Genomic DNA, 27,977 nt, shown 5'->3' on the forward strand with positions numbered 1-27,977 from the left:
CAGGCATCAATCAACACAGGCCTGGAAAGTCCAAAACGTTTAAGTTCCCAGGCCAGTTAGAACAAGAGTAGGATAACTCCCTCATGCATTAACTTTCATAATGTTAACAATTTTAGCAGCTTGGATAAGTGACTCAATTTTATATATTCCCTATCTTCACTCTTTCCTCATAGTTAATGAATGCAACAAGATTGACCATGATGTCTTGTATTAGAGGTACAAATAAAGTGTGAAAGGAGCATTGAGGTGGCAAAGTCCTCCTCTTGGGATAAAGGAGGACTTCAAGGATTGAAGGTCTGAAGCCGGGGTCCCCCAGAAGCAGACCCTGAATCAAGGATTCTAGAGCAAGCATTTTATTTGGGAGCTGGTCCCAGGAAACGCAGGTAGAGGAGTGGAGAAATGAAAGATGGAAGGGCAGGGGTACATACAGGGTGTGATAATGAACAAGCTGGTGACTGCTGAGGGCAACCAGCTTCAATCCCAGTGGGACCTCAGGGGGAATGTGGAATTTGTCTCCGAATGATCCGATCTCCCCACTACCCTGCCCCCATGAGGCTGGGCTATTCTCTAATTTCTGGTCCCCATTAGTTGAAGGCTGTTCTTGGGGGCACCACCTGCCCAGTGCCTCAGGTCAGGTGGAGAGTGGCAGGGGCTTGCAGTCAATGGCTTCAGCAGGTACCCAGTAGGTGAAGCGAGAGGGGAGATGGGTGGGCACTAAAGGGATACCTGAGCTGCCCTCACAGGGTAAACAGCCATCCAGTTTAAGGTACTGTTTTCAGGTCTTTGATGAAGGCTAATCCTAATCCTAACTGAGACTGCCACTAATAGCTGTTTCAGCAGACAGACAAATCATTTGCATTTTCTGTCCCTGCACCTGGTTGGAAAACTCTGGGAAGGACTCTGATTAGCCCAACTTGAGTCAAGTGTTGTTAGCTCTTGTGGTCTGGGCCGGGGGTATTGTGACTGGCAGCTCTCCCCTTCGCTGCAGAGCGGGGGGAAGAGGTAATTCCTAGGCCAGGAAGGAGAGGTGTGCTATTCCCAGCAGGGATGGGCCCTGGGCAGATGAAACAATTGATATCTAACATAAATGCAGAGGTTCTTTTGTTTGTTTCTTTTATTTTGTAGATGACAAATAAAACTCACAGAGGAGCTGCAGTTTAATGAAACAATTTACATGCCAACATTCAACAAGCCCTACCACAGAGCTATTGCCGGGCTTGGAAACATAAACATGAAAAATACATTCTGATTTTTTTTGTGTTCAGCCTATACAGCAACATATATGATAGAGGAGAAAGTAATCAAAGCCCCAGATTGTTAAAAAGCCATTTGTTAGTCAGTTTCCTCATCTGGAAGAGGGAGGCAGTGCTGGTACGTGGCTCATGGGCTTACGAGGGTTAAGCAGTAAAGGCATGTGAAACTCGTGCCGCAGGCACTGGCCCGTGGCAGCGTCTCAGTAAGTCGTCCTGGCGGTGATCAAGATGAATATGATTTTCTTTGACTTCCCCGCAGGAAGGAACCTTCCCTGTTCAGTCAAATTGTTCTTTTGCGGCCACCTAGAGGCCAGCTGAAGCTTTTCTGCAGCTCCACAGGTTTTGCTCACCATTGCTTGACAAAAGCATCCTCCCCCACCCCCCATCAAAATTAGAGAGTTCGTACTGGTGCTCCAGGCAGGAAGCAGGGAGTGAGGGCAGGTAGAGCCTACACAGCCTGTGGGGCAGGGCTGGGTAGAAGGAGGGAGCTGTCTGTGTTCTCACCCATCTGCAAGCCTTGCCAGTGACTTCAGCCCCACAAAGCCAGGGAGGGTTTCTTGCTGGAAGCACGCCCACCATGCTGGGGATGTTTCCATCTGCTCATTTTACTGCTGAGTTGTAAAGTGCTAAATGTCATTATCCTCCCTTTCCTTAAACAAGAAAAAAGTTAACAGCCCGAGGAAAGGAGATATTTCACTTCATTTGGCATCCAGCCACCATCATCCACACAGGGTGCTCCCTAGGGGGCTGATTAGGGACGGGAGAGCCCTGTTCTGTTCCGCTTCCAGCTGCTAGCACCGCTCTGTGCAGGCTCTGCACTGGGCGCTGGCAGCTGGAAGCCAGATCAGAGCCCTGTCTGGCCCTTGGCGGAGCAGCCAGCCACCTTCTGAACAACTCAAACACTGTAATAGGTGCCAGGACAGAAAGAGGGAATGGGGTCCAGAGGAAAGTAACTCATTCAAGGTTATCACACTTATTAGGGTACATTCTGTGTGGCCCCAGAAGCTGAACTTGAATCAGAAGATAAAAACTACAGAAAAGAGGATTTCAACTCAATAGAAGGACAAACTCAAAAGATAGACCAGTGGGAAAATGGATGGATTCCTTCGATAGGTAGTAAGCTGCCTGTCTGCCAGAGGTATGCAAGTGGTTTAGACACTTCTTTCAGAATAATCACTGTTGAGAGGAGTCCTGCTCTGGATGGAGAGGCTGGAAGAGGTGATGACCAGGGTTCTTTCCAACTCTGAGATTCTGGAAAACTGTGACTGAAAAATCTCACCTGCTTCCCTCTAACATGTCTTGCTCCCACTGGCTGAGCAGGAGTTTCTAGCTGCCTGATGTTGGCTTCTAGATGCAGAGGAAGGCGTGGGCAGACAGCACGAGGCGTGATTTGTCTTCATTACTCTGATTATGGGGTCATTAAAGCTTTTACTCTGCAGTGTTCCCCTAAGGATCTCCAGCTGCTTCAGCCGTGTGACAGACAGTTGTTCTCCCAGCTGCCCAGTGGGCAGGGGTGTTCTGCAGGGCTCCAAACTGTAATTAAATAAAGATCAGCCATCCACTAGCCTCCCTGAACCCGCCTGAGCCACAGTCCTGGGGGACCACGAGGTCTGGCCTCAGTAGTGACTTGCTGGAGAGGGATGGCCAAGGACCAGGTTTGGAGCCCCAGGGACAGCCGTCCTCTCCCCCACATTGGGCTGAGGAAAGGCCAGACACAGGATGTGAATGACTGGTGTGGAGGGGGCGGGCAGCCGGCTCTGCCAGCTAAAACCCTCCACAGCTTCCCATTAGTCTCCGCAAGTCTCCCCTGCAGTCCACAAGGCCAGGCATAAGCTGCTGTGCAAGGTCTAGCCTGCGGCTCCCTGAAGGGCAGGGCAGGTCTATCTGGTTCTCCACTGGAGCCCCAGGGCTTGGCACTATGCTTGGAATTTCACCAGTGCTCGGTAGGTACGAGCTGAGGGAAGGAATGGAAGGGCTGTAGTCCTCTTGGACCTTGGCAAAGGAGGCAGCCCTAAAAGGGCAGAGAACACTGGCCCAGAAGTCTGGAAGTGGGGTTCAAGTTTGAATCTGTCATCGGTTCATGGCTTGACCAAGGTCCCTGCTCCCTGCTCTCGTCTCAGTTTCCCAATCTGGCCCTCAGTTTCCCAACTGGAGAATTAAAGAAGTGGCCTAAGGCTGGAGAGGAGGAGGGAAAAAAGTCCATGTTTTCTGGTTGAGTTTTGGGCCTCAAGGATCGTTGGGCTGGAGACCTGGCCCCAACCTCAGGCCGGTGGGCCTGGTGATAGAGTCACCTGTGTGCAACTGAGGTAGTGGCCTCATTGCTGTGAGCGCACTCACTTCAACAACCCACACTGAGCCTGTCTCAGTGCCGAGCTCAGTGCAGGGCCCTGGGGCTGAATCGGGTATAGCTCCTGCTGTAAAGAAGCCAGCTGGGGCAGGGGTGGGCTGCAGACATGTTGACACGATTATGACCCAAGGAGAGGGAAGTAATGCCATGCCGTGGGACACGAGGCCTGAGAGCTCTCCATGCGTAAAAGGGAGTGATTAATGCGAACTAGGAGGATTTGGTAAGGCTTTCTGGAGGAGGCATTTTTGAGCCTAGCCATTGGGATGGAAATCATAGGGAAAAAGCCAGTGGGAGAATAGGATGTACAAAGTCACAGGGGAAAAACAGTTTGGAACAGGGAGACAGTGCACTGGAGGAAGGGACAGTTCAAGTTGGTGATCACAGACCAAACTCCGGACCACAGATGACACTTCTCCCAGGAAGAACTGTGTTCCAGGAGGCAGCACAGAACTGGGCTGGTCTGGTCCAAATCCTGGCTCTTCCCATACTTACCTGAGACCTTGGTCAGTGTCTCAGTGTCCTCATCTGTAAAATGAGGATGAGAATGCTACTCCCCAAGGCTGTTGAGACAATCACATGTATGAAGCCCCCAGCACATAGGATATGTCCTGGGAATGGGGTTTCCTATCTCTTTTTGGTTTTTGGTCAATATGCAGATACCCCAAGACTAGTGGGTGTTTATTAGTCATTTATATGAGTCATGTGCCTGAGATTGTCAGAAAAGTTTTGCCAGGAGGAGGAAGCAATGGAGGGAGAAATGCATTACCTTGGGGAGAGGTAAAGCAAGAAAGGAAACAAATTGGGAAGCCTGGAAAAGCAGACGAACTTCTCCAGCTCCCTAGTTGTGCCAGCAAACCGCCTTGAATTCAGTTTGCCTGAGGAAGCAGGAGAAGAAAGAGGTGGTTTCCCATTGCGGGTGGGGAAGGGATGCATGGAGGAGTAGACAGGGCTGTGTGTGCTGTCAGGACACCTCCTGGACTCTGCAACCTCGGAGGTGAGAGGAAGGTGGGACAGCGTGTCACTGCCCAAAGTGCTGAGCCATGAGGAGCCATGAGGCGGAATTTAGGGACCTTAGGGTAGCTTCATGGTCCAGATCTCACAGGTACCTGGGACACTAACATGAGTGTTAGAGCTTTACCCTGATGGATATCAGTGCCCCCTGTGACAGGTGACACATAAGCACTTAATGCTTTGGTGTTCATCAGTGTATTAGCATTTTCCAAACCTGAAAAATGCTGATAGCAAGTCTGAGGCACAAAGGAGGGGAGGCTTAAGAAGTGTGGAGTGTGACCTTGGGCAAGCCATTTCCCTGTGAGGGTTCAGGCCTCCCATCTGCACAATGAGAGCTCTGGAACACGCAGCCTCTCGGGGCTGCACCTCTCAGCCTGTTCTCCATCTGTCGCTGGAGACGTGAGAAGCCACGCAGGGGTGCTAGCCTATCCCTGGTCACTATCTGAGGATCAGAGATACGACAAAAGCAGTGAGTATAACTCTTTAAAGAAAGGAACAAATGCAAAACCGATCACAAACCATTACGGGGGTCTTGCCATCGCAGTTATGTGCAACTAGCTTTTCCTGGGGTCTGGCGAGAACCTAATCTGGAATTTTACGTTAAGTAGTTCCTGTAGGCAGGGCCACAAAAATCCAGGTTGGCCATTCCCAGATTTGGTGGCAGTCAGAGTCTAAGTCTTTGACATTAAAATTCCACAGTTAAGGCTCTAAGTCTAACATTCCAAGAGAGTAACATTTCAAGATATTCTTCATTCTGTTGTGGAAGGTTCCAGACTAGGAGCAGGTGGCATTCCCTGATGGGGGGGTCTCTAGGTTCCCAGGACAGGGAAGTCTATTGATGGGCTTCATGCCTTGCCTGGGAGCCTTGCAGACCACGCTGAGCACGGATGAGGCCCGCTGGAAGACGGCTAGCCAGGTAGGAAAGAGGCCTGAGCACACGGGTGTAGACCACTGCCTGGCACCTTACCTGCCGCTGTGCAGCTTTGCCCTCCGCTCTAGCCATGGCTTTCTGGCCTGAAGGGCCTGTGAGACCCACTGCAGTCAACTTATGTAAGGGCTTTGTTACAGGGATAGAGTTGCCCATGGGAATCCACAGAGACTGAGGCCTCAGGGACTGCACTGCAAACTAGAAAACCGCCCAAACTGAGACGCCTATCTTATGTATCTCTTAGGAGAATCGCAGCCATCTTATTTTCTCCGTACATTTGCCCAATTCTGTCCTATAATTGGCAGTTTCCGCAACCAGGCATCTCCACTTCCGCGGGTGTGTCAAACTGCCCTATTGTCTCAAGGTCCCCATTCCAATTCCTGAAAGAGAATCTGATTGGCTCTGATTGACGGGCCCTCAATGGGGCGGGGCCTGGACGGGTACCCTCAGAAGGAGAACGCTCGGCGGCCCCGCGGTGCCCCCATGCCCTCGCCTTCCTGTTCCATGGTCTCAAACAGCAGCCGCACCAACGACAGCCGTCCCTGGTCCACCAAGGCCCGGGCCAGTCCCAGCACCTCGTCTGTGTGGCCACGCCACACACGCTGCAGCTCCTGGCGCAGGCGTGCCGCCGGATACTTGTCCTGGGCGCAGCGCAGCCACACATCCACTTCGTGGCCCAGCTCGCCATCGCTCAGCTGCGCCTGGCTCCACTGCGCCAGCAGCGCCTCGAGCAGGCAGCCGAAGCCCTCGGTGTGGCTGGAGCCCTCGTCGTCCAGCTCCACCACGCGTTTGAAGCACGCTGCCGCGTTGGCCTCCTCACCCTTGATGCGCAGGCACTTGCCTCGCAGCAGCTGCAGCTCGGGCAGCGTGGCGCCCAGCTCTGACTCACTGGCCTTGGCCAAGAAGACCAATGCCTGGTTCAGTGCCTCCTCATCCACTGCCAGCAGCTCCTGCATTGCGTCCACGCCCATGTAGTAGTAGACCTGGAATGGGGGGAGGGGGCAGGAGTGAGCTTTTCAAGCCTCCCACCCCGCCATGGCTGCTCTCGGAATTCCAGCCTTCCCTCTTTCCACAGTTATTCCCTGCAAAGTTTGGTCCCCCTTCCCCGGAAAAGGAGAGAGCACTCTGATTCCAGTTCCAGCCCTACCACTCCTGGCCACATAACCATGAGCAAGGCGATCGCTGGGCCTCAGATTTCTCATACGTAAAATATGATCTTATCACCTTTTGGTAATCATTCCCTATGCACAGAAGGCACTTCTGGGTAAAGAATAATAATGGTCCACACTTTCTGAGTGCTTAGAAAGAGCAAGTCCCTGTCCTAAACGATGTACACGCATTCTCTCATTTAATCCTCACCTGTAGGAGGTGAGTACTGTTATCAGGTAGGAAGATGCCTCCTATTCCTCCCTGTGCCCTGAGTTCCCAGACCTGGCCTGACAGGAAGTAAATATGTTCTTAGTAAGCCATTGGCTATGCAAGCCTGGAGACTGCCTTACCTGGCTGATGTCCAGGTAGGTCCTGAGACCCGGGCACACCTTGACCACTTCCTCGAGGTCCGCCTTGGCGCAGGCCAGGTGGTTCCTGTCAGGCATGCCTCCGAGCCCCATCTTGACCCGCTCCAGGTCATGGAGGTAGGCTCTGATGTGGATCTGTCCGCAGAGAGTCAGCTCAGGGAAGATGCTCTAAGCAAGGAGCATCCACCCTAAACGAAGCCAATCTTTTCTCAATAGCAGTCCAGGGGGGTTCTGTGGTGTGGCAGAAAACCCTTGAGACTGGGGCCCAGGAGTCCTAGGTTCTAGTCCTGTGCCAACTTGGGCTAGCCGCTCCCTTCTCTGGGTCTTAGTTTCCCTGTCTGTACGACAAGTGGGTTGGATGAAGTAAGAGCCCTTCATTCACTCAACAAATATGTTCTGAATGCCTGCCATTTGCCAGGTCCTGTGCTAGGTCTGCGGGTGCAGTGGTGATAAGACAGGTGAGGTCCCTGTGCTGGCGGAACTTAACGTTCTAGTAGGGAGAAGATCATGGACAAGTAAACGATACCATTTCAAGTGGTGATAAGTGCTGTGAAAAAATAAGCAGGGTGATGGGATTGAGGTGCCTGGGGAGAGGGTTATTTTAGATAGGATGGCAGCATCGATTTTGTGAAAGTCCATGTAAGCAAGCAATTTGGGAAGAATGGCAGGTGGCCCCAAAGTACAGGCATCAAATTACAAATGATTCCAGGCCCTTGATTTCATCTCTACTTCCTTTCCCCCCCACCCTTGGAGCATTTATAAAATCTAGAGATTCAGGAGGGGTGAGGTAGGGGTGAAGAGGAGGAAGTAAGGAAAAGGGGGTCCATTGTTGTTGAAAGTATTAAAGCCTCATAGCCAACAGGGAGGGCTCTGGTCCTAAGAGAGCATCACAAGGTGGGGGGTGGAGGAAAAGGGGTGGGGAGTTGGGGAGCTCTGGTTTTGTTGCCAGTTGACCTTGACTGAATTGCAGCCCCTCCCCCTTATTAGCCTGTGAGCTGGGGAAAGTTGCTCAACCTCTGTGAGCCTCGTTTTCCACATGTGAAAAATTAGAACCCTGTTATCTTCCTTGGGGAGTTACCATGATGACTGAGAGGACATGTTCCAGCCAGGACCTAGCATATGGTAGGTGCTGAGTTCACTCATTCATTCAATAAATATTCATCAAGAGCCTGCTGTGTGCCAGGTACTGTTCCAGGAACTGAGGGTATACGAGAGAGCAAAATGACAAAATTCCCTGCCCTCACAGAGCTTATATTTTAGTGGTGGGGAGAGATAAAACATATAATAAATGAGCAAATAGTATGTTAGGGAGTGATAAGCGCTGAGAGGTTGCCCTGGCCGGTGTGGATCAGTTGGATGGAGCGTGGCCCCGTAAAACAGAAAAGTGGTGGGTCTGATTCTGGTTAAGACGCATGCCTAGGTTGTGGGTTTGGTCCCAGTCAGGCCTGTACGAGAGGCAAGCGATCAATGTTCCTCTCTCACCTGGGTGTTTCTCTTGCTGTCTCTCTCCCTCCCTCCCCTCCTCTCTAAAATCAATGGTCCTCAGGTGAGGTTAAAAAAATTTGTTTTAAATGTTGAGAAGTTGACATTTGCAGTAAGACAGTGCTAGAAGCTGCCTCTTTATCAAGACTTCCAGGAGGTGAGGTTGGAAGCCAATCGGACCTCTGGAAGAAGAGCATTCTAGGCAGAAGTCCTGAGGGAAGACCCTGCCTCAGGAACAGCATGGAGACCAGTGTGACTGGAAGAGAGGCTGCTGAGCAAGGCGTAGGCAGAGGGACGTTATGAGCCAGGTAGGGCCCTATGGGTCGCAGCCTCATGGGTCGGGACTGAGGCTTTCACACAGGCAATGAGTTCCCTTCCCTCTGTTCCTTCCACCTCACCGTCCTGGCCCCCATCCTGGTGCTAGTTTGGTCATCTGAGTAGTGTGCAACCTCTGGAGGTACAGGAGCCAGTGAGCAGGACATACACGGGTAAGGATATTTTTAAATCAGTCCATGAATGTGAAAGTGCTGGGTGAAATGCATTGTTACAGAGGTGTTTCATTATTTACTATCATGATTAATATCATTACTGTTGATAGTAACCACATCAACTACAATGAATGAATATCCTGCCCACTACCGGCTGGCAGAATGATTATGTCATTGAGATTGAGAACAAAGGAGCAGATTCGAAATCATGTCCTGAGGAAGGTAGTAGAGAAGATAGGAGGCGCTCTTTAGCCTGGAGCAAAGCAAGTCAGAGCTCCAGGCCTCTGTCCCCAAGCAGAAGGGCTACGTGGGGGTCCAAAGGGCAGATCTGGGACCGGTGGGGGCAGGCAGAGGGAGATAGCTCTCAACTAAATTTATAACTTGCAGAGCTGAATGACTACATGGTGGAGTGCTTCACGAGATAGGAAATCAGTTATAAATACGTCTAGTAACAACAACCCTTCGCTTATGAGCTCTTCCTATGTGCTCGCTCAGTGCTGAGTTTTAGAGAGAACCTAATTTAATTCTTACAACAGCTCTCTGAGGTAGGTATGATCATCTGTGTGAGGCTCAGAATTTGGGCAAGACTATATGTCTACAGTCCTGTAGTGTGTTAGGTGCTGCTGTGGAACCTGAACCAAGACTAGTGTGTCCAGAGCCAGAGCTCTGACCGACTGCTGCCTTAGGCTGCCCCTGACATCCCCTACTGCCCTTCTCAAGCACCGCTCATGCTCCAGGCATGATGCATGCGATGTTACTTCTCTTAGACTAGCTGTCTTCTGACAGCCTTTTTTTTTAAAGATTTTTATTTATTTATTTAGAGAGGGAAGGGAGAGGGGGAGAGAGAGGGAGAGAAACATCAATGTATCAATGTGCGCAATGTGCGGTTGCTGGGGGCCGTGGCCTGCAATCCAGGCATGCACCCTGATTGGGAATCAAACCTGCGATGCTTTGGTTTGCAGCCCATGCTCAATCCACTGAGCTACGCCAGCCAGGGCTTCTGACAGCCTTTTAAGACAGGTGTTATTATTCATATCTTCCAGATTTGGAGGTTTGGAGGGGTAAGTGATTTGCTCCCAGCCCCAGAGTGATATGCAGAGAGGTCAGATTTCAACCCAGGTCAGTCTGACTACGCTGGGTACTAATCAAGAAGAGGCTGCAGGTCCCAGACCAGGTAGGCCATTGTAGAAGGGACACTGCAGTGGATAGGAGGGTCCTTTATTCTTTCACTCAGCAACGTACAGAACAGAACCCGTGCACTTCTATGACTCCTAAGCTCCTTTCTGCCATAAAGGCTCCAATATCTTTGGGTTCTGGCAATAGGGTCCTGGCCTGTGGTCCTTGTTCTCTGCTTCCTGATGGCAGGAGGAGATGGAGTTAAAGGGTGACTCACCTTGGCCCTCGTGCAATACGCCTGCCAGTTGAGCTCCGGATCCCGCAGGACATCCAGGGCCATGTTGCAGGTGCCAATGGCCATGTCCTGTTTTCCTAGGAAGTGGAAGATCTTGGCCAGGCGATTCAGAATTGGGGGTTGGTCCTTGGCAATCTCGATGGCCTGAGTACGGGCAGAGGGTGACAACACACAATTAGTCTGCCTGCCAGAACTGGCTAAACAGGGACCTTCAGGAGCCCCGTTGCTGGATGAGCCACCCTCCAGTAAGTCATCTCTGCATGGAGGCCAGCACTTTGGGGTGCAGCTCATTGGCAAGCAAGTCTCGACAGCTCGACCCCCTGCCACAGTTTCCACCACGTTCACGGGTCCTGTCCAGTGAACCCCTCCAGGCCCTGGACAAATCCTCTTCCTCAGACACGTCCAGTGTGTCCCCCTCCACCTCCCCAGGGCGAATGGGAGGAGGGGCCAGAGTCAGCCTCTGCCTCCCTGTACCTAGCACAATGTTTCTGTCCAGGCCACCACACTTGCCCCTGTGTCCGTACTGCTGGCTACCCGGGCTGCGTTCTTTGCTGCCCCTGAGACGGTGAACTCCCACAGGGCGGGGGCCCTGTCTGTCCATCTCTTTGCCCCAGCACAGACTAGGTTCTCAAGGAAGGGAAAGCAGCGTGTTTTTTTTTTAAGTTGGACACAGCTCTCACAACACGCGTGCACCAGTGTTCATGCTCTGCTCTTTTCTAAGGTCTCTCATCAGGAAACTGCTCATCACCCACCAGCAAACACGGGGAATGTGCCCTTGCAGGGCTCTGTGCTGACTGCACAGGTGAATGAACATCCCAGGGTCCTGGCCGCCAGGGGAGACTCAGAACTGCGCTGAGTGTGGGAAGTGCCGCATAAACACGGTGCCACACACAAGACTTGAACGGCACTTTACAGTTTACAACGAGCAGTCTTGTCCACTAACTCCTTTGAGTCTCTGCATCATCTAGAAGGTGGACGGATCACATAATTTACAGGCAAGGAGGCTCAGGGATGGGATGGAAGTGACTTGTCTTAGAGTCCCCTGGCCTGGGGCACAGCTGGCTGGAGACCCTGGCTAAACCCCTCCCCTTTCCACGGGGCCACTGCAGGAGGGGAGGGACGTGTGAACCGAGGCCTGAGGGCACACGTGGGACGCGGGGAGCAGAGTAGGAGACCAGTCTGGAGACCCAGGCATGGCCCACGCTGGGTGTGGGGGGGCCTGATTCTTGGGCAAAGGGGATCAACGACAAGGGAGAACTTTCATTCCGTCTGGGATGCACAGGAAGGTCTGGACAGAGGGCACCTCCTGGGTGGGCACGCCGTGGGAGTGGAAGGGGGGATGACACCCAGAGGAGCGGAGGGCTCCCAAAGACGAGGGTGGGGCGGTGGGCACATACCTTGCCAAAGCAGTCCAGGGGGTCGGTCCCCGAGAACCCGCAGTCGTGGATGCCCATGGGCGTGGTGGAGAAGGAGTCCTTCCTCTCCAGCAGCATTCCCAGGTAGCACCAGGCCAGAGCTGGGGGGAAGGGTGGGAGGGGGGTCTCTAGGCGGCAGCAGGGAGGAAAGGGGAGGAGAAGCCACGAGGAGGGAGGGGCCAGCCGCACCAAGGGGTCAGCTCCCAGGAAGACAAAGGGTGGGTCAGTGGTGTGAAATCACAGAGGGCCACTTAAGGACCAACTGAGAGAAACGAAGGAGGGGAGAGGAGGCGTGTGAGTGAGCGGGTGAGGCCGCCGCCGCGCTCAATCTGTGTTTACTGTGTCACTCAGGTCACCTCTTGGACAGCTTCTCTGGCTCCAGCTCTTCACTGGCTCTGAGGTTCTCGTCCCTGTTCTAGCTGTGGGGCCCTGCGAGACAGGACCGAACCCCTGGCCAGCGGGGCCTTCATTCCCAGCCAGAAGGTGGGGGTGAGAGGCTGAGACGGAAGCTCTGTCTCTCCCATGCTAGGTCTTGAGACACCTGCCTGGAAATATGCAGTTGTAGTGATTTGTGATTGATGTGTTCACCTGTGCAAGGTGAGTGAGCTCTTGAGATGGACAAGTGAACGTGAGACGGAGGGTGAGGGAGAGAAACAGGGTCCCACACAGGGAGGCAGTACTGGAAGTGGGGCCAGAGACAGAGGCAGGTGTGGGGAGAGCCAGGCAGAGGCTGCTCTCCCCCTCCCCCAGGGCCCTACCTCGGTGGTGGGGGTCCGGGGACTTGAGGACTTGCCGCAGCAAGGCCAGTGTGCGGTTGAAGGTGGGCAGCCTCTTCTGCTCCTCGCTGCCCAGCTCCAGGAAGATGCCATCTAGCCTGTGCCCGAGGAAGGGACATGGCTGATCAGTATCCCCTCCCCCAGCTGTCCCCGGCATGCTATGAGCCCTCCCTTTCCCTGGCCAATGGCAGGGAGGGGAACCCGGGGAGCCCTTGCCATGGAGATGGGCTCAGCTGCCTGTCCCCTGGGTTCCAGGCCTCACCTCCCCCCATCCCGTGCCCCCCTTCCCAGCCTGACCTGATGAAAAGCGTTGCCATGGTGAAGTACCAGCCCCTTTTCTCCTCCATGGGGATCTAGGGAAGCAGAGAATAGCCCGTGCTGCTGTTATTGAGGTACTCAGACTATCATTCATAGAGTCACATACTTTCTCTGAACCCTGAGAAGTCTCCTGGCTCTGCCATTGACTGGCCAGATGACCTTGGACAAGTCACTTCACTTGTCTGACCACAGAGGACGTAACGGGTAACGTGTGGGAAGGCCCTACACGAGGAGCCCATCACAGAGCCAGTGTGGGATACACTCCCTCCCGGGGCCCCTCCCCTGGGTCCCCACCTGTGTGCTGCATGCCCCCACCTTGGGGCCCACACTCCACTGGTCAGCTCCTCTCCCCCGCTGCCCCTCAGCTCCCACCTCCCTGAGAAAGCTCCTTTGGGTATGCCAAGTGAGTTCAGCTGAAGCCCCGGAACCCCCTGAACTGTCTCCCATTGTTATTCTTGCCAACCTTGCCGTGCATTTAGACTGACTTGGGCACCAGATAAAATATTTATGCTGTTATTTATGGGAGTAGCTGTTCCTGCCTCGGGAAGGAATGTTAATGAAAACCAATAAAACCCCCAGTGCATATCAGCAGCTCCGCCTCAGGCTCCGGCCCCTCCCTCTGCATTCATCTCCTGCGCTTGGTCTCCGGACTCCATTCTGCACTCACCCCGCACCCCACTATGGCGTCCTCAGCTCAGGACCCCCTCATCCCTCCACCCCCACTCCCAGCAGGCAGGGCAAATACATTCAGCCCAGTCAGCATCTCTGGGCATCTGTGGTGCGTGTTGGCTACTCTGGAAATATGGAACCAAGTGGGAGCTGAACCCCGGCCCACACCTGGCTGGAGCTCACACCTGGCTGGGGAAGCAGACCCAGGCCTAAATAACTGGGCTTGACTGAGAGCCTGCCCACGTCAGGATCCTCATATCAACCACCTCAATCTCACAACACCTATGAGGTGGGCATTATCCCATTTCACAGAGAAACATGTTAAGGCTCAGAGAGGTAAAGTGACTTGCTCAAGTTCACATAGGGTGTGGGTGTCAGAGCTGGGATTCCGACTCGCTTTGTCAGGCTCCAAAGCCCACGCCGCCCTCACCACCCCGGGTAGCCAATAACGGCAGAACAAGGCAGGGTTTGGTGCGGGCCCTGGGAGGAGTGCAGACAAATACGGCAGGCTGGAGAAGCCACCCCATCCAGAAGATTCTGAGAAAGTCCCGCAGAGGACGGGCTGTGATGCGGGTCTTGAATAGCAGAGGTGCTTCAGAGGGTGGGTGGGGAGAAGGGCATTCCAGATGGAGGGCTCAGCATGGGGATGTGTAGGCAGCCTGTGAGTGGGGAGCATGGTGTGTGTAGATGTGTGCTGGGAGCTCAAGCTTGCAAATTATGCTGCAGCTGTTCTGGGGAGGCCATGGGTGAGCATGGAGGGAGGAAGAGTGGAAGGAGGACTGTGAGTCAGACCCCACTGAGAGAACCAGCCAGACCACCAACAGGAGGCCCCACTAATGGCATTTCTCAGCCACTGTTCCCCAATACCTTCCTGTGTGGCCCAGGCTGGGTAATGGGGATAGGAGAGGAAAGAGGCAGGTCCTGCATTTAGGAGCTCCTGCTCTGGTGGGAAAGTCAGAACCAAAGACACAGAGTAAAGGAACCCCAAGGGCAGGGGAGGAGGCATCCTACACGACCGAGGGGTACCCCCAGGGCTTCCAGAGGAGGATGAGCTGGAGCAGGTTCTCAAGGACAAGTAGGAGCACCTCAGTGGATATGGCTAAAGAAGGCATTCCAGATGGGGGGGACCTTGTGTGCAAAAGCTCAGAAATGAGTGAGTGAGCATGGCGTGGGGGACTATAGGCTGCTCCAAGTGGCTGGAACCCCAGCTGTGAGGGTGGAGGGAGCCAGCAGGGGTACACCAGGAGGAGCACCTAAATGCCAGGCTTAGAACCTGGAGCTCATCTGCAGGGCAGGGAGCCATAGAAGGGGTTAGAGCTGGGGGGGTCCCAAAATCCAATGTGTCTTCACATTCACATCACTTGGAGAGTAATCTTGTTACCTAGGAGGGAATATGTGTATGGGGCTGTAGCTAGGACAGGGCTGTCCGGAGGGAAGAGCAGCGGGTCCCAAGTGTTAAAGGGCACCCTTGAGAGCTCAGTGGGGAACACTGGCGAGGTGGAAAGTCTGAGGTAGGCTGCTGGGTAACCTTACCTGCTGCACCTACACAGGACCTGGGCTGTGAGAAGGGAACTCGGATTCACGGGCAACTACTGTGGGCCAAGCTGGCTGAAGACCTGGACATAACATCGGCACCTGACCATGGGAAGATTGAAGGCAGGTGTGTCTCAGGCTCCCTGGCTACTAGTCAATGGGATCTCATGACCTCTGACCTTATGCTCACTTTGAGGCTGGCCAAACTGAGTCATGATAGGGAGAGACAGGACCCGCTCCCCCTCTCAGACTCCTAATGAGGAGGTGTAGCCACAGATCGGAGCAGGTATAGTAGATGTGGGGGCTGTAATACAAAGAGCAGAGGCCAGGTGGCCAGCACTGGGCCGGTGAGTTACCCCTCAGGCAGGCAGATGATAAAACCGGCCTTGGGCATTGTGAAGCAGTCCTAGCCTGGAGTACTTGCTCCATTAATGTGTGCCCCCTCTCTCCCTGTTTCAGTTAAAGCTGAATGGAGTTGGGGGTGTGTAGGAGGCTGTGTTGTGTGCTGTGACCTGTTTCAGTTCCCTAAGGGGCAACGAGGCCTCAGGCCCTGCAGTCCAGAGGCAGCCGCCTCACCCCGCTCTCCACACCCTGCTGTGCTCCTGGGTGAGCGATCCCCTGGGGCCCCAGGCACCTTCCTCACTTCTACAGGTCCCCAGTGCTGGAGAGTGACGGAGGTGGTGTCCTCAGGGCTCTCCCTGGTTCACAGCCACTCTCTTGTTTGGTATTCAGGTTGCGAGGAACTAAACTGTGTGCCTGGCCACACAGTACACGACAGAGCTGGGACTTAAACTCGTGCCTCCGTAGTCCTAGACTCAAGCCTCGCCCACAACCCTCAATTATTTTGATCAATCTTCTTATTATATCTCTGAGGACACTGAGACCACAGAGATGAAGCAACTTACCAATGGTCACACAGCGGTTAGTATCAAGTCTTAAAATCCAGTGGTTTCTCCATCACTCATATTCTTGAGGAATTCAACAGCCTGGTTATGAGTTTGAACTAAGCAAGCAATACCACCACCTGGTGGCAGTATATCTGAATTGCAGGGACAGCTATTAAGAGTTCATTTGCCTTCCCCTTCAACTTGAAGGTAGAAACTGATTTTCAGAAGAGTAGCTAGCCAAGTGACATCTGTATGACAAATCCCAATCACAGTCCTTTATTAGATTCCCACTTAAGAGTTATATTTGCAGAAGGGCTTATGGGATTGCAGATTCAGAATGGAGTTAATCGTATAAATGGATCTGGTCTGAAGCCTTCCTGTGTCCTAAGGTGTAATCTTCTCTCCCTGAGATGAAGCTGGCAGATGCTGTTCCCTCTGCTGTGCAATTCTGGCTCTAAAATGGGCTGTCTCTTTAAAAATCCTTTTGGTTGTAACTGAAGCAGCAGCTGAAGCTGTTACCAGGGGCAACCTGGCAAGCCACAGTGCGTTAAATTAAATTAAACAGGCCTCTGACTGTTCCCTCCCCTCCTGGAGAAGGGAAGGGCTGTTCTACCTCTCTCCTGGAGAATAAAGTTGCTGTGAAACCTCTTACGCTGCAAGGAATTTGCTTCCAGAGTTGATGGCTCCCAGAGGCAAGATGTTTGGAGGCAGCCTGGGAGGGGCTGACAGGATCTCTGTCGGGAGGGAAGTGTTTGCTGAGGGCCTGCCTGGCCTGGGCTCCAGGGCAGGATGCCTCCCCCTTTCTCTTGTTCCATTCCCACCAGGACCCCATGAGCTGGGCTGCTGGGGTCTACTCAAGGGGCTGGCTGGTATGTGAGTCAGCGCAGGCTTCAGTCTGGAGGGGTCTCAGATTAAGCTGCTGCCCCATGGCCAGGGGCTAGGCAAGGCCCCAGTGCCAGCACTGAGCCTGATCTGAAACCCTCAGACCCTGGTACTCACTGAAGGTGAGAGTGAGGAGCAGCGCAGCGAGGGCTTCCCAGGACATCTCCCCGCTACGCTGGGGCTCTCGCCATTATCTCCCTCATTTTAGAGATGGGGAAACAAGCCTCAGGGAGGCAGAGGCTTGCCTGTTCCCCCTGGTACTTCAGGCCTGGTCTCTCCGACTTCATGTTCACGTTGTCCCACAACCTCTAGCCACGGTGTCGGCACAGGGCTTATCATTTAAAAAGTGCACTCGCGCGGATTCCACTCGATCCTCAGAACACCCTGTGTGCAGTGCAAAGTGGCTTCTCATCCCCCTTTTAGTACAGATGGGAAACTGAGGCAAGGTGATGTCCTTGAAATCACATGCCTGCCGGTGTGAAAGTCTGCACTGAAATCTGGAAGTGGTGCTTTTTTATTTTTATTTTTTGCTATGCTAATAACATCAAATTTTATCTAGCACTTGCTACGCACCAGGCACACAGTTTGCAAGTGTTAACACATTCGGCCCTCTCCAGGCTCACCCATGAGGTAGAGACGTTTATTATCCTGCTCCTACAGATGAGGCACTGTGGCCCTGAGTGGCACAGCTAGAAGGTAACAGAGCTGGGAACCCAGCAGCTTAGCCTCCAAGTTCCTGCACCCAACTCCCCCAGACCAGCGGTTCTCAGAGTGTGGGCCCGGGACCGGCTGCATCGGCATCACCTGGGCATTTCACAGAAGTGCCGGTTCTTGACTCACTGAGTCAGAAACTCGGGGGTGTGGCCCAGCTGCCGGGGTTTTAACAGGCCCTCCAGGCTGCGCCCTTGCTTGAGAACCACTGACAGGCTCTCTCTGCACCACACCGCTGGGGGCCATGCGAGAACAGGCTGGCTGGTGGGTCTTTTTAAAAATGAGCCAGAGGATCAGAGATGGCGATGCTCAGGGAAGCCTGGAGACTCAAGCTGCTACCGTTCCACGGGGGAGCGACAAAGGTGGGCGACTGGGCAGAACCTGCAGACAGACTGGTAGGATTCGGATACACTATTACGGAGCAGGTTCGTGTTAACTCGTGGGCACGAGGATGGATCTTAGCCATTCTATTTATTTCCAAAGGTGCCCCTCCCCTCGAAAGGAAATACTGGGGTCCTGGCTATTTGAGGGGATTTTAATAGAAGATCTTTTAGTGTACCAATGGCTTATGATTCTACGTACATCCAAATAGGCTACACAGAGACCCTGTTGGTTCTTAAGGAAAATATTTGCCTTGCAGTTTGAACTTTGCTCCTGATGACTGTAGTAGCCTACCTCTGCAAGTTAGCTCCTGAGAGCTGACTGGTTTTCCCTCAGGAGGCAGGAGGAGGAAGGAGAATAAACATTTCTCGAGCACCGACTGTCCACCGGGCATACCCACTCAGTGCACTGTGGCACTGGCTCTGCACAGCAGCCTGAGGTGTAGCACATCCTCCCCTTTTACAGGCGAGGAAACAGAGGCTAAGAGAAAAGCCACGACCAGCCCAGCCCCTCAGCCCAGGACAGGCGGAAGTGTCAGGATTCCAGTTCAGATCTGCCTCCCTCCAACGCCCCAGTTCTTTCCACCTCACCAAGCTGACCCTGTTCTGGCTGACACTGCAGAAAGAAAAGTCACAACGTGGCAGGTCTCAGCAGTATGTTCTTCCTGTACAACCGGAATGTCCTTTGTGACAACACAGAGCAGCCTCCCCGACCTGCACACCAAGCCCTGGCCGCACCCCACCTGGGTCCTCCCTGCCACCTGGGGGCGTGTGCAGGAAGGCAGGGGCAGGGGTTTCTCCTCCCCCACCCAGCTGCTGCCTCAGTGGGTGTGGGGAGTAAATAGACAGATGGGATTGGAGGCCCACCCCTGCCTTTGCCTCCCCCAGGGACCCTGGAAAGTCTGCCAGCTCAGCTGGGGCCCCAACTTCTGCCTCTGCAAACTGAAGTGACCCACTTGGCCCGCCTGTGCCAGGAGTATTACTGGGGGTGGCCAGTGTGACTGGGTGGAGGGGATTTGAAGGATGGGTGCTCTGCCATGGAAGTAAGTCACTTAATGCGTCTCGGTCTTGGGCTCCCGGGAGGATTCTGTGTGCATCTTGAGAGCTGACCAGGCCAGCTGCAGCTCCCTGTTGTCACCCCCTTTCAGGTCTTGGTCTGTTATGCAAACCCAGGCCCTGTGGGTCACCTGTGCTCTGCACTAGTTCCCCCCACTTGCAGGCCTGCCTGCAGCCACTTCTCTATCCCGCTGTCCCTAGAGAAGAGGGGTCCCGTTTAGTCCTGGGCCCACATCCAGCACTAGCATCGGTGGAGCTGGGTGGGTCTGAGGAAGCGTCCTGCCCTGCACAGTACATCAGTGATGCCGGTGTTTTCTCCGCTCCTCCCGTAGGTCTGTACCCTTTGTATAACTTTATCTTTTCTCCTGTGAAAGATGCAGTTGGGCCAGATGACACTAAAGGCTTTGGCCTTGGGGGTCCTGTACTTGGCCAGGTAAGCAGGGAGAAAAGCCAGCCGCAAACTCGGAAGGTGCTGATTTGCAAATGTGAGTGGCACCGATGCCGTCAGAGCCAAAGCCTCAGGACAGCTGCCCCTTAGCCTGGGCTTTCTGCCCCAGAGACATGGATGTAGTTCCTGCCAGCCACTTAGGGCTGCGTGCCCTTGGGCAAGTCACTACAGCTCTCTGAGCCTCAGTTTGCTCACCAGTAGTGTGGCGTTAATACCAATTCTCCTTCCTCGGCATTTCTGTGGGATCCAGTGCGCTTGTCTATAAAAGCACATGAGTGTCCACGGTGCCTAGCTCACGGGCCAGCAGTCACTATCTCCTTTTCTAGTGGGACCACATCAGAGCACTCAGGGTTGTGCAGTGTGTGTGTGCAGTGTGTGTGTGTGTTTGCAGGAGGAGCACCGTGCCCATGATCTCAAAAGTTGGAGATTAACTCTTAAGTCCTCAAAACACTGTCCTCCACACTCCCTAAGCTGTGGTTCCCACTTGGTAGGTGTGTTTATGCATTTTCTTCTGCCAGGAGGCTCATCCCTCCCCCTGCTTCTCTGTTTCTCAGAGTCCTCCCTGTCCCTGAAACCCCCTGCCCACCCCCTTAGCCTGGCCCTCATTTGACAGAGGAGGACACAGAGGCCCCGGGGAGGGGAGATGACTTGCTGTCCTGTGGTTGGGGCAGGGACCTCCAAGTGGGGGTCTCCTCCAGTGTCACTGTTCTTTTCCCGAGGTGGGTTCTGGGTCAGGATGAGGGTGGCCACAGGACGGGCAGGAGGGAGCAGAGAGGGGGACGGGCTCACTGAGAAGAGGAGTCTACGGCTCTTGTGTGTCCTTGGTCCTGGCAGCCCCATGGGGTGAGGACAAGAAGCCTGTGTCCCTTGGTGCTTGCTGTCCTTGGGGCTGGGCCTTTTCTCTGCACCCCCAGTCACACCTGCCATACCCATTGGGCTGGCACCACTGACCCCATTTCACAGAGGCAGGCACGGTGCTCAGGGAGGTTAAGCCTCTGGCCGGGGCGACCCAGGGCAGGGCCAGAGGTGTGGGGATGCCCCTGCAGCCTCCCACACTGACACTCTGGCTGAGGTCACACTGCATCTGCCCTGCACAGAGTATCAGAGCTGCCCGTGTCTTGGGGTGGCTCTGGTGTTGAGGGAAGTAGGGGAGAGTGGAAAAGGAAGGTTGAGGGAGAGAGAGGGGGCCCACGGGCTAAGGGTGTGCCTGGGCTGGGGACCTGTGGATTCCTGGCTGTGCCCTTGGCCTTTCTGCTTGGTCCCCACCCCGTGGCTGTGGCGATTGGAATGTCCACACCTTTGTTTGTGAGGCTGGCCTGCCAGCACAGCCTTCTTCCCCACCTGCCCCTGCTGCCAGGTGAAATTTGGGTCACCTCGGGCAGGTCACTTCCCTCTCTGAGCCCGATGTGTCCTGGGTGCAACGGGGACCACAGTACTCAGCTGGCAGCATGTCCGTGAGGTCTGGATAAAAATCGAATGCACGAAGGAACGTGAAACTCCGAGCACAGGCTGGGATGGAGCGCGCCCTCTGCGGCCAGTCCTCCTCACCCCCCAGGGCCCGCCCCAGCTGGGAGCAGGGGGGAGGACTGGCATACCTGCCTGCAGCAGGGCAGGTGTCAAACCATGGGAAAAGGGGGAGACACTCAAATAACGAGTGAGCTTGGGATGGGGTGTTACTTTTTCTGTTTTCTTTTTTTATCCTCAGCCGAAGACATGCTTATTGATTTTAGAGAGAGGGGAAGGGAGGGCGAAAGAGAGGGAGAGACACATTGATATGAGAGAGACACATCAATCGGTTGCCTTTCATACATACCCGGCTGGGGATTGTACCCGCAATCCAGGCACGTGCCCTGACCGGGAATTGAACCCAAGACCTTTCAGTTTATGGGATGACACTCCAAACAACTGAGCTACAGTGGCCAGGGCAGGGATGTAACTTTTTAAAGAAACATGAGTTTGAGTTGCCTTATTTACAAAAAAATAAGAGAGGTTTGGGATTTTAAGGCTTAAAATTCAGTTATTCAACTAAATTCAACAGTAGTCGCAAACTCCTTCTGGGTGTTCAGCTCTGTGCTAGACACTAGTTGCTGGGGAAGGCAGAGGGGAGGCCCGGGACAGAGCACCGACCCTTGGGGGGCAAAATCCCTCGGAGAGGAGCCAGAGGCTGGGGATGGCTCTGCTGAGAAGCAACCGCAGAGCGCTGTGGGGCCGGGGGTGCGCAGGGAGAAGGGCTGGGCCCCTGAGGTGACCTGTGCCCTGCCAGGAGCCTCCTGTGTTCTCTCGCTTCACCCTCACAGCGACCCTGTGAGACAGCTGTTAAAATTCCTGTTTGCAGATAAGCAAACCCAGGCTTAGTGAAGTGAAATGACTTGCCTGTAGCCACCTGGTGACGGAGGCGGAATTTTAACCAGGTCTGTCTAATTCCAAAATGCTCTCAATACCTACTCACGCTTGTGATTTGCCACAAGCTTCCCTCTGTGACCGTGTGTGTGTGTGTGTGTGTGTGTGTGTGTGTGTAGGGGGCGGAGGGAGGGAAGAGTGACAGGTGAAAGCAACCTGCCTGATCACATTTTTGCAACGAGAAAGAGGAAAGGAGAGCGTGAAGAGCTGGGAAAGGAAGCCATAAACACTCATCTGCTCCACACAAACACTCTGCTTGCTTTTGGATTATGGGCCAGATTATTAGCTTTTGTCATGTTTTCTCTTGTAATTTTAGTTAGCAGAGGAGCAGCTGTTCATGGGTTCCTTAGAGGCTCTTTAGCCTTTGAACTCCAGGGGCTCCTCCCTGCCTGGGACCGTCCCAGCCCCTTAGGATGGAACATCTCGGAGCTGCAGCACAGGGTGCTCAGACCACCAGCCGCTCAGCCCAGCTCTGCTCCTGTGGGGGGTGACCCTCTCTGTTGGTGGGGGTCCCACCGCCTCCCTGGCCCCAGCTCTGACTTCATCTCTGCCCTCATCCCTCCAGACCCCTTATGACACGTGAAAAACTGTTTACAAACAGCAACTGGGGTCCCACTGCCCACGGCCACCCTCTAGGCAAAGTTCCCGAGGCAAAGGTTTGGTGATAAAGGAAAGGGGTCTTTACTCAAAAGCTTCACAGTTTTGGAATAACAGCTTTCCACTGGCATTAGTCACTTAAACCTGCCAATTAAGGCTAAACCCTTTAACACCTGAGTTCTCCTAGCATTCTCCCTGTTTTCAATTACCTTATTTCCATAGGGTTAGTTTCCTAACCAAAACAACCTAAGATACAAAAGCTACACAATTTTAGAAGAATGGCAGGCTTCTGCCTCACAGCTCACCCCCTCTAGAGCCCCCAAAGAAGAATTACCCTGCCCTCCTCTGCCAGGCCAGCCTGATCCTAGGCTGTGCCCAGAGTTCCTTCCCATCCCAAACACCATCGAAGCCGGGAACACAGGCAGCTGCGTGCAATCACCCAGGCTTCCTCCAGGGAGAAGAGCCTGAGTTAGCGCCAGCCCGGCTGAGAGCACCTCTTTTATTGCAAATCTTCTGGCCCATAATTCCATGCGCTCTGGGGGCATTCAGCCTCTCAGCCAATCCTGTCCTAGACTGTTTACCATTGCCTCCCCTTACGGCCCCTCCCTCCTTCTCCCCAGTGGTCTGATCAGATCTCTGTGTATCAAAACCACCTCTCTCTCAACACTTCTTCCACCCCAGATTTCCAGGAGGTGGTTTGTGAGGGGTCTGCCCTCACCACCCGCCAGCCATCTGCACTACAGTCATCATACCCCTACTTCTCTGACCTCTCCAGAGAGAGCAAAGGCTTTGAAGTCAAGTGGAGTGGAGTGGATTTAACTGCTACTTACTGTGACCCTGAGCAAGTTACTCAGCCGGGCTGTGCCTCAGTTCCCACATCTGTAAGATGGGGTCAGAGGGTTCTTGTGAGGCCTGTCAAAGATAAAGTCTCGAAGGCACCCACAGAGGACATGAATATTGCTGATTAAGCTGTGAGTTGTACGAAGGAAGGCTTCAAGGGGGAGGTGACATTTGAGCTGGGTTCTTATGGATGGAACCTGCTTTCTAGGCAGAGGGAACGGTAGCTGCCCAGGGAGGGATGACACAGCACAGGGTGTTTGGAGAAGGATAAGCGTGGCTGGGAAGTAGGTTCAAGGGGAGTGAGAGGACTGCGGCTAAAGAGGAGGGCGGGAACCACTTCAGGGCCACTCTGCGCTCTTCCCCGTGAAGCTTCTGGCTGCCTTTTTTTCAGGCCTCACCCCTGCGCACCAGGCAGATGCACCAAAGCCCTGAGGCTCTGTAGGCCCCCCATGGGCCTGCCTGCTGGGAGTGCCCTCACCCTTCCTGCCAGTCCGCTCTGGCCTCACCCAGAAGCCTCCCTCAGTCACTTGAGCAGAAAGGAAGTGTTCTCTGAAACTCAGTCACGGCCACTCTGTCCCCAGGACCTGGACTCTCCAGGTCACTGCGGACTCCAACATGGGCCCTGATGTCCTCGAAGCCACGCCCCTTGTCAGCCTCTGGGGGCCTGTTTTGGTTCAGAAAGTACAGTCGTTCAGTAGCGTACTCAGACGTGACTGTCCCACGGCACAGGCCATGTAACGAGTGCCTGTGACCTCAGCCTGTCGTAGACACATCTCTGACTTGTCCCTTTGGCTCCTGCTCCCAGAGGGGGTGCCCAGGCAAGACTAGTGAATGAAAGAACAAATGTTATCTCCTCCCTTTGTCCGTGAGCTTCTTAGGGCCTGGCATACAGCAGGGGCTCAATAAATGTTAAGATGCTGAGTATATGCCTCACAGACATGCCCAGAATTGACCAGCTTATGCACGGTTTCACCTCCCACTTCAGTCGGATAATCAGTGAACTGAGATCACTAGTGTTTACCGTTCATGCAGCAGACACTGAGACCAGAGACGAAAGTGACTTGTCCAGAGCCACACAGCACAGTAATGAGACTTGAGGGCTCGAACCCAGCCTCCTTCCTCTAACCATAACGAAATCATCATCATCATCCTGATGCTGCTATTTCTTGAGCACCTACTCCGCGCCAGCTACTTTAGAAGCACTGCCTCTTCTAATCCTCAGATGACAAAATCGAACTCCAATCCCCCACTTTTCTCCTGGGATTTGCTGGGGGCAGGGGGCGTGACTACAGCCTCTCTGTCCAGACCTGGGCAGCAGCAGCTGGGCAGGCCTGAGGACTCGGCACATAGCCTGGGGGCCACCTCCCACCTGACGCAGTCAGCTGTCTCCCTGGGGCACTGGGCAGCAGCCTGCTTGACACTCTCTCCTCTGGGAGGTGCCTCTCTAGGTAGGTGACCCCTGCAGGGGACTGAGTAGCCAGCCTCCAGTCCATTCCTATGCCCGACCTCTGCCTCCCTGCTCACCTCCAGGAAGCCTTCCCCCAGGGGACCTCTTGGGGAGAGCAGGGAGGGACTGTGGAGACCACGTAGTCCCCTCCCTTCCCCCATTTCATTGTTGGGGTAACCACAGCCCAGACAGCAGAAGACCCCCCCAGTATTCCTCCTGGCTCCTAGCCCAGGGCTCTTTAGGCCCCATGCTGCTGCCAGGACCACACTCAGTGCAAACAAAGCTGGCTGTGCCTTCCCACCGAGGGCAGCTGGAATTTAGGGCCTCAGGCTCCGGCTTTAAAACAGGAGACCTGTTGGTTCCACCCCCTGGCCGTAGTGACACCCAGTGTGGGGTGGAGGTGAGTCTCCCAGGCCGGGAGAGAAGGGGTGTCTATGGTCCTGCGGTCTCTGTACAGGCTCTGTTCCAGTTGCTTTCCACATGTCAACTCTCAGTTACAACACCAACCAGATGAGAATGTCCTCATTTTACAGGTGAGGAAGCCAGGGACAGGAGTACCATCAGTAACCCCATTTTACAGAGAGGGAAATAGAAGCTCAGTGATGCTAAGGGCCGACTAGAGGTGAGGGAGCACGGGGGAGGTGGGGTTTGGACCTGGACCCCCGACCAGAGTGTACCATCCTCACCTGCACCCCACATTGCTCCTACTAAGTCAAGGCCCTCGACCCCGCACCCTGTGGGGTCTGGACCCCACATTTCCTCTCTGAAGCCAAGAGATTCTGTGGAATAGGCTCCAAGGAGGTGTGCAGAGGCTTTGCGAGGGGAGCCCGGTGTGAAGGCACGCTGTTATTTGAATATCACAGATCTAAACCATTGTGAAATGCCATTGTTGTCAGTTCAACTCTGCCTGTGCTGAGCCTTCCCAGAAAACTCGTGGTATGTCTCTGAAGGGAGGGTCCCTCCTTTGTAGGGAGGAGGACAGTGCCCTCTATTCACCTGTCACCCAACGCAAGCTGCCTTTGAGACGGCCCCAGTGATCCCGACCTCCTGACACCTGTGCCCTGTGCAGCCCCCTCCCTTTGAGTGAGGCTAAACCTGTGGGCTTGCTTCTACTGAACAGAGGGCAGCAAAAATGATGGGATGTCCTCATGGCAAGGATTTGAGGGAGGCCTCTGGCCACAGTCAACGAGGACTGAATCCTGTCACCTGCCGAGCGAGCGAGCGAGCCCGGAAGGAGGGCAAGCGAGCCTTCAGATGAGGCTGCCACCCAGAGGCACCTGGAGAAGCCACACCTGGATTCTTGACCCACAAAAACCCTGAGATAATAAATGCTTATTGCTTTAAGCTGCTAAGTTTTGGAGGGTATTTGTTATGCAGCAATAGGTAATTAATACACCTGGTATTTGTCTATTTAGTGCCAGGCACTATGCTGCACCCACGTTCATTCAAGATACATTTTTAGTGAGTGCCACGGTGCAGCAGGCGCCGTTCCAGGGGTTGAGTTTAGAGTGGAAGCCACACAGGTGTCCTCGCTCTCAAAGACCTTGAGGTTGAGTTGGGGAGACAGATGTAAATGCACAGTGTGAGCAGTGCTGTGGGGGCCAGGGGGGGACGTGATACAGCCTGGAGAAGTCTGTGGAGGGATGTCGGGGACTGTGAGAGCCTTCCGGGCAAAGGTGAGCAGAAGGGGGCACCTCAGAAAGAGGCCGAGAGAGTGGCAAGGGGACCTGGCTCAGGGCGAGTGAGGGGGAGTTGAGCACGGGAAAAGTCTGGCTGGAGGGGGACACGGCAGAGGGAGGGCAGAGACTGTGCAGGGCCTCAAGTGCTTGCCGCAGACTCATCTGCCAGGCAGTGGGGAGTCCCTGGGGGTAGTAAGCAGCTGAGGGACATGGCCAGCAAGACTTGACACTGACAGCAGGGTGGAGGACCAGGCAGAAGGGTCAAACCAGAGGGCAGGAACCCAGGAGGATGATGGCAATGGCACTGGTCCTGGCAGGGAATGACAGAGGCTGGAGAGGAAGGGACAGACCTCAGAGATGAGGAGGCAGACTGGATAGGATGTGAGGTCTGAGTGGGTGGGGAGAGGAGCCCAAATTTCTGGCGGGATGTCTGGCTGAGCCTTTGCTTAGGTGGGTGTGCACAGCCACATGGACACGTACTTGCTGGGAGGGGTACAGTGAGAGGTACAAGTTGGCCAAGTTGAGTTTGTGGTGTTGCCAGAAGAAACACCTACACAGGCTGCCCTGCTAGGAAGAGGGTCCACCCCTAATCCAGCAGAGAAAAGCTACAGACTTGGTCTGGGACCCAAGGGCAATGCTGGATAGAAGAGGCACATCCGGAAGTTCCCCTGGAAGCCAAAGGGCCGGGGTTTGGGGGGGGGGGGTCTTGGGGGCGTGGGGCATCCCTGTAGACGTTAGGGCCACGACCTCAGCCCTCCCAGCCTAGGGTAGGGTCACCCACCTGCTGCCCGTAGCTCAGTGCCTTGTCGTAGAGTGCGATGCCCGCCTCCAGCACCCGTGCGTGCTCCTCTGGGCTGGCGCAGCCCACGTCGAAGCCGTGTGCATAGCCCTGCTCCGCCAGGCAGCGCGCGGCTCGGAGCTGGGGGTCCCCGTCGGCCTTGGGGTCAGCCGCCAGGCCCATGAGGCTGGCCAGCTTCCCAGCACAAGCCTCTTCCTCTTCCTCCTTCCCTAGTCGCCCGTACACGTGTGCCAGATTGGCCCAGGCATTGAGGTTGCCCGGGTCCTCACGGGCCACCTCGAGGAAGCGCTCTCGGGCTTCGTCCACCTCCTCCAGGTAGAAGGCAAAGGTGCCCAGGAGGTGGCGCACGGCCGCGCGCTGAGGGGCAGCAGCCAGCTCGAGCTCCTGCTGCAGGCCATCCCTTTGCAGCTTCAGGTCTCGGGCGCGGAGCGAGGCCGGCGAGCGTGGCTCGAAGTTCAGCTGCATCTCTAGGTGGAAGTGGCCCGGGAGGTAGTCCAGGTCGTCGATGAGAGCGTCCAGGTCGTCGGCCACGGCCTCGGAGTCCGCCATGTCTGCCCCACTGCTCCCCGGACCTGGCCCTTGCCCCGGAGGCTGCGGAGGGCGGTGGATGAGGCGCCCACCCGAGCGAGCCAGGGGCGGGAGGCGAAGGTCAGCTCTCGGCGGCCCAGGGCGCGGCCACCTCCGGGTCCCCGGGCGCCTCCCG

At 54.6% G+C, this 27,977-nt stretch overlaps 1 protein-coding gene across 1 annotated transcript; it reads right to left on the bottom strand.

Annotated features, from left to right (window-relative positions):
- Positions 1 to 1,096: 1,096 nt before the first annotated feature.
- TTC22 (tetratricopeptide repeat domain 22) lies at positions 1,097 to 27,958 on the bottom strand. Its single transcript, XM_028514223.2, has 7 exons — positions 27,257 to 27,958; positions 12,926 to 12,981; positions 12,611 to 12,726; positions 11,835 to 11,953; positions 10,420 to 10,581; positions 7,039 to 7,191; positions 1,097 to 6,522 (listed from the first exon to the last, which is right to left on the bottom strand). The coding sequence occupies exons 1-7, from the start codon at positions 27,821 to 27,823 to the stop codon at positions 5,986 to 5,988; spliced, it is 1,710 nt and encodes a 569-aa protein (XP_028370024.1). The 5' UTR covers positions 27,824 to 27,958; the 3' UTR covers positions 1,097 to 5,985.
- Positions 27,959 to 27,977: the final 19 nt, after the last annotated feature.

The sequence above is a fragment of the Phyllostomus discolor genome, chromosome 5 (assembly GCF_004126475.2).
Source record: "Phyllostomus discolor isolate MPI-MPIP mPhyDis1 chromosome 5, mPhyDis1.pri.v3, whole genome shotgun sequence".
NCBI lineage: Eukaryota > Metazoa > Chordata > Mammalia > Chiroptera > Phyllostomidae > Phyllostomus > Phyllostomus discolor.

Bases quoted from the DNA above. Each gene is read 5' to 3' on its own strand.
- TTC22 (XM_028514223.2), bottom strand. From the start codon at position 27,823: ATGGCGGACTCCGAGGCCGTGGCCGACGACCTGGACGCTCTCATCGAC. The intron at 12,982-27,256 runs GTGGGTGACCCT...CTGCTTCCCTAG, and splicing joins CACTGAGCTACGGGCAGCAG to ATCCCCATGGAGGAGAAAAG. The intron at 6,523-7,038 runs GTAAGGCAGTCT...CCCCCATTCCAG, and splicing joins CCTACCTGGACATCAGCCAG to GTCTACTACTACATGGGCGT.